The 10,019-nt window shown below is 43.3% G+C and overlaps 2 protein-coding genes and 1 non-coding gene across 3 annotated transcripts in view; all 3 read left to right on the plus strand.

The window, feature by feature from the left end:
• Positions 1-1,276: 1,276 nt before the first annotated feature.
• LOC121135326 (KAT8 regulatory NSL complex subunit 2-like) lies at positions 1,277-6,894 on the plus strand. Its single transcript, XM_040733853.1, is given in 4 exon segments — positions 1,277-1,297; positions 6,090-6,295; positions 6,297-6,336; positions 6,655-6,894. Coding segments are annotated over 4 exon segments (507 nt in total).
• Positions 4,108-4,245, plus strand: LOC121135434. The gene has a single exon (XR_005872558.1). It is a non-coding gene; the product is annotated as a small nucleolar RNA SNORA2/SNORA34 family (small nucleolar RNA).
• Positions 6,895-7,871: 977 nt separating the features above from the next.
• LOC121135422 (vomeronasal type-2 receptor 116-like) overlaps positions 7,872-10,019 on the plus strand; it is a 166,540-nt gene continuing 164,392 nt past the window's right edge. Inside the window, exon 1 of the mRNA XM_040734193.1 lies at positions 7,872-7,919. The gene's annotated coding sequence lies outside the window, so the exon portion shown is untranslated. The remainder of the gene's footprint in view (positions 7,920-10,019) is intronic.

Consider the following 10,019-nt stretch of genomic DNA (forward strand, 5'->3'; position numbering starts at 1 on the left):
TCAGGAGGCAGAGGCAGGTGGATCTCTGTGAGTTCGAGGCCAGCCTGGTCTACAAAGTGAGTTCCAGGACAGCCTCCAAGACAATACAGAGAAACCCTGTCTCGAAAAACCAAAAAAAAAAAAAAAAAAGAAGAGAGCCTTCCTTAAACACCCTTCCCTGACAATGAGATTGATGACTACCTTTTCCTAGAGCCTTCATCCCATATCTGATGAAAGCAGAAGCAGACACCCACAGGTAAACACTGAACTGAATTGCAGGAATCCAGTTTCAGAAAGGGAGGAGTGATGAGCAAAGAGGTCAAGATAAGACTGCTGAACCCCACAGAAACAGCTGACATGAACAAACCAGAGCTCATGGAAGGCCCATTGTGCCACAGGAGCCATGGGCTTTAGCCTGAATATCATATAACTAATGTTTCTCAAGGCAGGTAGGACAGGCCAATTCCATGGTGCCCTGCAGAGGCTTTTTCCCACTAAAGTGCTGACCCTAAACTCCAGTATCTGCCATTACTCTCAACATACCCATCTGTCATGTCCTACAATAGACAATTAAGCAGTATGGAGAGTTTTATGTCTTTTGTCATCTAAAGTCTCGATATCTTCAACATTCTTCCAAAAGACAACATTCCTATTTTATTACATCAAAAAAATCACTTTTGAAGTACCATTTTTTTGCTCCAAACTTCTCTTTTGCTAAGTAAACCTCCTCCAGTAATGAACTGATTTGGTTGTTACCCTTGAGAAATCTCTGCAGATCAGAAACTTCCTTTGTCCCCTGGAACTAAACTTTACTGAAACACTCCATTGTGTTTAGTTGCAGCACCAAAGTACAAGCATTCTAATCATGTATTGGTGAAAGATGATCCACATCACCATTTTTTCAAGTTCCTAAACTATTTGCAATATTTAAGCTTCATAAGAATAGCATCTTTTATACTGTTTAAATGGGGTGGGAAGATGGGAGGAGATGGGAGAATTATATGAAGTCATTAAAAACTATCATAAAGTGGGAGAAAATGTGGAGGAGACCAGTCAAACAATGCTACACAAGGGAAACAGGTATCTCAAGAACATTACTGACTAAGATCACAGTGACCTTAGGACAGACGGCAACAGCTCCATATGGTGAGATGCACTAACATATTACAGGTTTCAGAGAAGGAGCTCTGTTTATTTATCAATACTTCAGGCCCTTCAGGAAAGCTCCCTAGCCCTAGGCCCCAAGGTTGTTATTAACTCTCCCAAGAAGTTTCCTCCTCCCAAACTGAGGGATTAAATGAAAGCCTTGCTTGATGAGGTAAGTTCGTGACACTATTTTCAAATAATTGTCTCCTGGTATCCTATTGCCCACCTGGAAAACTTTGCTTTTCTCAAGAAAAAAATAGAATTTTATGGCAGTATTTAAGGTTGCTTGTGACCATGTAATGTCTCCTTGAGTAGCTTGTCATAGACTTGTTCTTTGGTGTGGGCATGGGCATAGTGGCTTGTTGTAAATCAGGGGTGGCTTCTTTGTAATTGTTGTGTCCAACAAGAAAGGGACCCCAAGGCTTCAAGGAGCTTAACCACTTCCAAATGCAAGGACAAGAAGGTTTGTTTATTTCCAAGGAAAAGCCATCTAGCTGGGGTTCAAACCTCTCAGATTTGAAGTCCTCTGAACAGCAAATTCAATGTACTTTTTTTTTAAAGATTTATTTTTGTTGGGGTCCCTCAACAAATGAATGAAGAGTCCATGCACCAACTGATGCAACACGCAAGAGGATTTAATTAGGCATCTGCAGATGGGCCTCTCTGTCAGCTTTTAGACCAATTGGCCCCGAGGTTCAGTTACAATCAGCTTTTTTTGTTTTTGGTTTTTCGAGACAGGGTTTCTCTGTATTGTCTTGGAGGCTGTCCTGGAATTCCCTTGGTAGACCAGGCTGGCCTTGAACTCACAGAGATCCGCCTGCCTCTGCCTCCCGAGTACTGGGATTAAAGGCGTGCACCACCAATGCCCGGCTACAATCAGCTTTTAAAGACAAAAACCACAAGCCTTTGGGAGGGGTCCCTATCTTGTGACCAGGGGTACGTGACTACTGACCAGGGGAAGTAGATGTCTCCCTGACCTACATGTTGTAATTTCCTCAGACCTTGGTATGTGTTAATCATCTCTCCCTAAGTAAATGGTGGTTATCATCTCATCGTTTCCCACGAATCTTGTTTGCCCATCTCTGATGCCCTGGTCAGTTCATCACAGGTGGTCAGCAGCCCATAATTTGGCCTTTTGTGGGTTTACAGCCCTTCTGCAATTAAGGTTGCTAAACCATACATCCCATTCTGCGGTCTTTCATTTTTTATGTATACAGTCTTCTGAGGGCCTGCACACCAGAAGAGTGCACCAGATCTCATTACAGATAGCTGTAAGCCATCCTGCGGTTGATGAGAATTTAACTCAGGACCTTTGGAAGAGCAGCTGGTGCTTATAACCACTGAGCCATCTGTCCAGCCCCTGAGGCACTTTTAAAGAGAGAAAGAGGAGGGGAGTACCAAGACTGCAAGTCTCACTTCCTAAGGTTCCCATAGTCATAGACATTACTGAGCATACAATAAGGAAGTGCCATCTGGTTAGGTAGAATTAATTGACACATTTGGTCTGGGGGTTCACAACCAGAGCACATCCTGTGATTCTGGCCTAGGGGCTAGTTTTTCAACCAATAGGGCAAGAGGGTACCTTGCTCTCAGTCTTCTCTAGGCAAGAGAGTAGCTGAAGATTCTACCCTAGCTTCTGATTACATAATCCGTGATCAATGGATTTACAATTGGAAGTTCAGGCAGCCATCCCGTTCCCAGTATTCTTAAGAAAATGTGGTGACCTAAAGTTTCCTACTTGTGGGAATTGCTTGTGGCTCCCTGTCACCCCACTTAGCTAGGGACTTTTATTCTCCTTATTATGTTTCAGTAATGTCTTGGAGCCAAATGTCTGGACAATCCTGGTGAACAAATGTGTATCCTATCATCCAAAGAAGACTGGTTAGCATATCTTTAGAGTGTTTCTGAGGCAGTCGTCCCTCAGCTCAATTCTATTTTGGGAGACATACTATTTCCTAAGCATTGGTAAATACTTTATATCATCAATTCTACTATTCCACATTATGGCATAATGGAGGACACCTAGCCAACACATGAGATGCCTCTGAACAACCTGCGCAAAAGCAAGTATAGATGGAGATTACATGTCAAGAAGATACAGGAAAAACTAGGCCTGTCTGAGTTAGGCAAGCTTTTTCCATAAATACATCAAGAATATTGAAGGTAGCTGGGCGATGGTGACACACACCTTTAATACCAGCACAAGGGAGGCAGAGGCAGAAGGATCTCTGTGAGTTCAAGGCCAGCCTGGTGTACAGAACAAGTTTCAGGACAGCCTCTAAAGCAATACAGAGAAACCCTGTCTCAAATAACCAAAAAAAAAAAAAAATAGGAAACTTAGGATGAAAAATGCCGTAGCAGCTAAGACCACTGAAAAATCTTTCAGACCATCCAGCTTTAAATGTGAGCACATCCAAAGCTCATTACTATCTGTAGGGCCAGTATCTGGGGTTCTGACACCATCTCCTGGCCTTCCTGGCCATTTTAAGAGTAAGAGACTCACAACATAACAATTATTCTTCCAGCTTTATGTGCTATTGCATTCTTTTATTGCCAGCAATCTCTACACAAAAGCAAGGAGATCAATGGGACTTTTAAAGCCAAGGCCTTAAAACACAGAGGGGGGAGGGGGAGGGAGAGAAAAAGAGAGAGAGAGGGAGAAGAAAAGAATAAAACTGAATAAACTGAATAACAGAAGGGAGTTGGTGGCACACACACATTTAATTCCAGTGCTTGGGAGGCAAAGGAAGGCAGACATCCATGATTCTCAAGACAGTCTGTTCTATAGCACAAGTTACAGGTCAGGCTCCAAAGTCACACAGAGAAACCCTACCTCAAAAAACTAAAAAAAAAATAGAGTGGGGATTGGGTGGGGGGTTGGGGGAGCTGCCAGGAGGAGTGGGCATGGAGGAGAGGGAGAAAGAGCTTGGACTGGCACATGAAGCAACCTTGTTTCTAATTTAAATATATAATAAAAAATTATTGGCCATGAATCAAGGCCCAGCAGTGTGTTAAAGGTGTTGGTTTCAAGCAGGTGCCTAAATAAATGTCTTTCTATGATCTGTTGGTCATTTTAGGAATTTAAAAATGGTATGGTAAATTCATTAGAAAGAAACATCTGAGTGGGGTGATGGTGGCCCACACCTGTAATCCCAGCACTTGGGAGACAGAGGCAGGTGGACTTCTGTACATTCCAGGACAGTCAAGGCTACACAGAGAAACCCAGTTTCAGGGAAACACAGGCACACACACACACACACACACACACACACACACACACACACACACACACACACCATCTGGCTGAATGTGATACCCAGCTCTGTAATTGTAGCACTTGGCTAGCTACAGAGGCCAAAAAGGCCAGAGGATTGGGAGATTGCAACCTCACAGGACCAATAGGAAAATTCTATCTGGGGTGGGTGAAAGGGAAGCCAAAAACAGCTGAGCCATTGGTAACAGATGAGCGTGGCTGCCAGTATTAATGACATTCAAAGGTTTCTTTATAATACTTCTTCATTATTGATTTAACTTTTGTTCATTAAGTTAACTCTGTTACAAAGAAAAAGAGATTGCTGTGGGTTTTCTGCCCAGAACATTCTTCTGCAGTGTGAATTATGCAGTAATGTCCTTTTGTATGATTAGTGCCCTAACTTTTATATTTTTAACATACTCAAATTAGAAACCTTCAAAAAGTGGACTCTCTCCCCCTCCTCCCTTCTTTCTGATTTGAAATTTAAGCCACTAACATCATATGCTTTCTGGAACAAAGCTGCATTGCTGATGGGCTACAAAACCTGTGGTGACCAGTATGGAGGAAGTGGGGAGGGAAGAACAGAACCTTCTCCTGGTCTTGTCTTTGACAGGAAAGGGTTGTCTTTACTTTTGTTTCTTCCTTCCCTTGTTGGACTATCACTGATGACTGAATGGCTGATCTTTTTAGCCTCAGGACAGGGACTGCAGGTGTGCACTGCCACACCTTGTTTAGAGCTACTACTCTCAGAATGTAAATACTTATGGGAAGTATTGAGCTCTAATGATGACTGCTGAAAACATACTTGGGCTAGATAAAGGCCAGGAAACTGCAAAGAGCCTCTGATGTATGGGGTGGAGGTTGAAGGGATTTTAATGGAGGAAATTAGAGACTATGGTACACAAGAGCTATTAAAGTAGAGAGCGCCCATGTGAGGTTTAATGGAATGATGGGTGAGGAGGATGGGGATGGATATCAACTAAAACAAGCTATGAAATACTTAAGGAAACGTGTTGCTTTGTAAGCTAATTCAAAATAAATAGCAAAACAGAACTTTTTAGCTGGGCATGGTGGTACATGCATATAATCCCAGTACTCAGGAGGCAGACATGGGCAGAGTTTGTGGCCAGACTGGTCTTTGAGCCAGGGCAATGAAAAGAGACCCTGTGTCAACAAGCAAACATTCAAATATTTACTGTAAAATAATTTTTGAAATGAATCAGGCACAGTGTTTCATGGCTGTAACCTCAGCACTTGTGAGAAAATGGTGGGAAGATCAGGAGATAAAGATTATCCCTGACTAAGTAGGGGATTCTTGGGTTCAGTTTCAAGCAAATATATAGTGCTGATAGGAACAGTGTTTCTGCCGACTTAGCCTATTAAAGAGGAGAAACAGCACTGTGTCTTGGAACAGGTTGGTAGGCGCTTCTGTATCAAGATGTTTTTCTCTGTCTTGTGTATATTCCTTAGCGATGCCACAGTGGGGTCTTAGTGTCCAGGTTTAACTGGCCAGTATCCTGGAAATGAGATGGAGGATGAATTATAAATTATTGACAGGTCTAAAATTATATGCTGCAAAATGACACTCATCAGGGAACTAAAGGATGGCTCTCTGAGTATGGGTGCATGTGTGCATGCATGCGTGACACGGCAGACTCCTGGACTGTGGCACCTCCAGTGAATTGGTCTGTTTCCTTAACTATCTCTGCAGATATTTGCCAGGATACAAATAAATGATGTTCTCTTCAAATGCTGTCAGGGGTCTGAAGAGGTATCCTGCAACAAACCCGTTCCTGTAAGTCTTTCTGAGGTCCCCTTCTGTCCACTGCATTTCCAGTTGTCTCCTGAGATGTGTAAGCCCCAGCAGGTACTGTCTGTGTCAGATGATCTGGAAGCTGGCCCCGTGGATCTGTAATTGCTTCCGGCCCACTGAGAGTACACCCCTGGAGTTCAGTGATAATACTTGAACTATGATAAGTTTAAGACTAAGAGGATTAGAGCAGGGCGTTGGTGGCGCATGCCTTTAATCCCAGCACTTGGGAGGCAGAGGCAGGGAGATCTCTGTGAGTTCGAGGCCAGCCTGGTCTACAGAACAAGTTCCAGGTCAGCCTCCAAAACAATACAGAGAAAACCTGTCTTGAAAAACCAAAAAAAAAAAAAAAAAAAAAAAAAAAAGACTGAGAGGATTAGCTGGGCCTGGTTGCACAGGCCCATAATCCAGATACTGGCAGGTGAAGCAGGAACGACATAAATTCAAGTCTTGCCTGGGATGCAGGGACTTGGACTTTGTGGGTGATGGTATGCTGTGCCCTCCGTCGCCCTTGCTTTTTGATCCTTCACTAGCTCTTGAAGATCATTCCGACAAGGAAATTGCTGGAGGCCCAGGCCAGATGCAGGTGACTGGAGATGGGTGCAGATCCCACGTACCTCGAAATTTAAAGAAAGCCTGTGCATCTTTCCCTCAGCGTGGAGTGACTACTGCAAATGGAAAACCAGAACCCACTTCTGTCAGTTGATGGTTGATTCTAGAAATTGTTTGACTGGTGGATCTCAGCTTTCCATTCTTCAAACAAGTCATCTCTGATTGTCTCCCACTAAGCATGGACAACCCAGACTACATTGCTTTTCTTTGGGGCTATAGAACGATATAAGCAAACATAAACCGAATTTGTGAGGAATGAGTCTTTAGTATTTAAGTTACAGGATTCTTTGCAAGGAAGAGAGTGGTAATTCCTGCCTTTGGGACTGTGTCTGGGAAAGAGACGTTTTTGTGATGTGATTTCCTAAGCCTTGGATGAAATCTACTGGGCAGGGCCTGCAGTCCCTATTGCATCTGTATAGAAAGCAAGTTCAGGTCACCTGACCTCAGTGTGAAGCCACACAACAAACCTCTCCTACTGTTTCTTGAATTTGCTCTTCAGTTGTTGGTTTTTTTTTTTTTTTTTTTTTTGAGGCAGGGTTTCTCCAAGGCTTTTGAAGGCTGTCCTGGAACTAGCTCTTGTAGACCAGGATGGCCTCAATCTCACAGAGATCCGCCTACCTCTGCCTCCCAAGTGCTGGGATTAAAGGCGTGTACCACCAACACCCAGCTACACTCTTCAGTTGTTAATATTTCTCTTTCACCAGCATGACAGAAATTGCATGCACTACACAAAGTACAGAGGCCTGTAAAATTTTGATGGCTACTTTGTGTTCAGAAAAAAGAAGAGGAAGCTCCTATGGAGACCAGGGTCTACTGATCCAGACAGATGCAAATGCTATTGAAATGCATTTCTGCTGACTGAGAAAACGTCTTTCCAGGAAGGCAGGTTCAGGAACCAATGAGCACAGTGTAACCCAAATTGAGGAGCTCCTGCCACTCATGCTTCCCAAACCAATCAGTACCTAGAGGCAACCTGCCACTCAGAAATGGTGGTGGGTACTTCCTGCCGCTGTCTTCAGGATTTGCTTTGCAGAGAAACTGTTCTGGTGGTCTTGCCTGCTGTGCTGTGAATGCTGCTGTAGGGAGCTGAGCAGAGAGGAGCTTGAAAACCACGACATGGTGAGTTTGGGGCTCAGAGACTGGGAGAACTGCCTAGTCGAGCCATGGGAGCCAGCTTGGAGGGTCCTCCCATGGCTGGTTGGGAGTCAGTGGCCAGAGGCAGAGTTCGCCATGTTCCTGCCTGGTCTTGTGGTGTGCATGGTCCTGATGGCCCTGTGTGCCATAGTTTATTTCCATGTAATTTTAAAGGTCCTGCATGGTCTTTGAAATTCTCTGGGTCAGCTGGCAGACTCTGAGTGTGTTCACTCTGCTGGCTGTGCCTGTGAAGATCATTGGGAGTGGGACTGTGCTTTTTTTTTTCTTTTTGGTTTTACGAGACAGGATTTCGCTCTATTGTTTTGGAGGCTGTTGTTCCAGCCCGGCCTCGAATTTGAGAGATCCCCCTGCCTCTGCCTCCTGAGTGCTGGGATTAAAGTCGTGTGCCACCACCGCCCAGCAAGGGACTGTGCTTTTAAATATCCTTGTTGACATTCCTATTAAATGCATGTGACCTTAGTGCTTCGGATGTCATTATAAAACACAGATTTATCAAACTGAGAGTCCTGGTCTCTTTAGAATCTTACAGAAGTTCTGCACTTTGAATGTTTAATATTTATGTTTTGAAATCTTGTGGAGTTAATTGTGTAGAGCATGTGAACAATATTTCCTGGGTAGCAGAGCATTCCACTGCTACATTGTGATATGGAAGTGTAGATGTGATGGCAGTAGAATTGGTCTTCTTAGGAGACATTAAGTCACTAAATAGAATTTAGGGCATAGAGGACTGCATCCCAAATACTCCAAAGCCAAGTAGTATGCTAACAAAGCCTGTTAGATTACAGTATGATAAGATATAAATGTTTGTTACTCAGGTTTAACCAGTTATATTCCAATACCAAAGGAGACAAACCCATTTTAACAGCATCTGAAAAGCCAATTCCCTCCATTAAAAAGCAGTCCTCTAAATGATGCTCAAGGGACCATTATAGGGTCACAACCAATATTAAGTCCTGCTGTTAAATAAAGTTATATTAATTCTAGAAAAGATTATTCTACAGTCTTTTGCAAACCAGTTTTGTGTCAAAGTCTCATAATGATTGAGTGGATTTGAATCCTGTCTGTAGCCCCACAGGGTTTTGCTCTTGTAATCCTGACAAACCATGCTAAATATTGGATTGAAAATCTGCAGCCTCTCAGAGTCTTTTTTTTTTTTTTGCTTTCACGAGACAGGGTTTCTCTGTATTGTTTCAGAGGTCCAACCCAGCCTCGAACTCACAGAGATCCGCCTGCTTCTGCCTCCCGAGTGCTGGGATTAAAGGCGTGCACCACCACCATCCGGCCTCCTGTCAGAGTCTTAAAATGACTAGTTTGAGTCACATAGTGGATTTTCTGTCACAGAATAGGGAAAGGCATGATGCTTGAAGCAAGGTTTCTCTGTGGCTTTGGAGGCTGTCCTGGAAAGCTCTTGTAGACCATGCTGGTCTCGCCGATTTGATAGTATTTTATTGGGTATTTTTGCAGCATTGTTGATGAGGGAAATTGGTCTATAGTTCTCTTTCTTAGTCGTGTGTTTGTGTGGCTTGTGTACCATGATAATTGTAGCCTCACAAAAAGAGTTTGGCTCAATTGTTGAGCATTTAATTGCATCCCTCATTGTATACCCCCTTCTGTTTAATCTTGTCTTGGTTTGACATTATTCCTAGTGTTTATTTAGTTTACATTTTGGATATAGATTCTCAAGTAACCTCAACTAACCATGACCAAAGTTTAATCTGGGAACTTGTTCTATGTTTCAAGAAATGCTTGGATTACAAGAGTGAACATGCAGCCGGGCGTTGGTGATGCACGCCTTTAATCCCAGCACTTGGGAGGCAGAGGCAGGCAGATCTCTGTGAGTTCGAGGCCAGCCTGGTCTACAGAGCGAGTTCCAGGACAGCCTCCAAAGCCACAGAGAAACCCTGTCTCGAAAAACCAAAAAAAAAAAAAAGAGTGAACATGCCCATAGTTGTTATACTTGTTATTGCCAATATAAAGGACAAACCCTCCTGCAATAAGGTGAGCTCCAAAGAACCTGTGTTATATTACCTTAATAACAATTGGTGATTTGCATATGTGTTTTAT

This window comes from Mesocricetus auratus, unplaced genomic scaffold, assembly GCF_017639785.1.
Source record: "Mesocricetus auratus isolate SY011 unplaced genomic scaffold, BCM_Maur_2.0 Super-Scaffold_100037, whole genome shotgun sequence".
Lineage (NCBI taxonomy): Eukaryota > Metazoa > Chordata > Mammalia > Rodentia > Cricetidae > Mesocricetus > Mesocricetus auratus.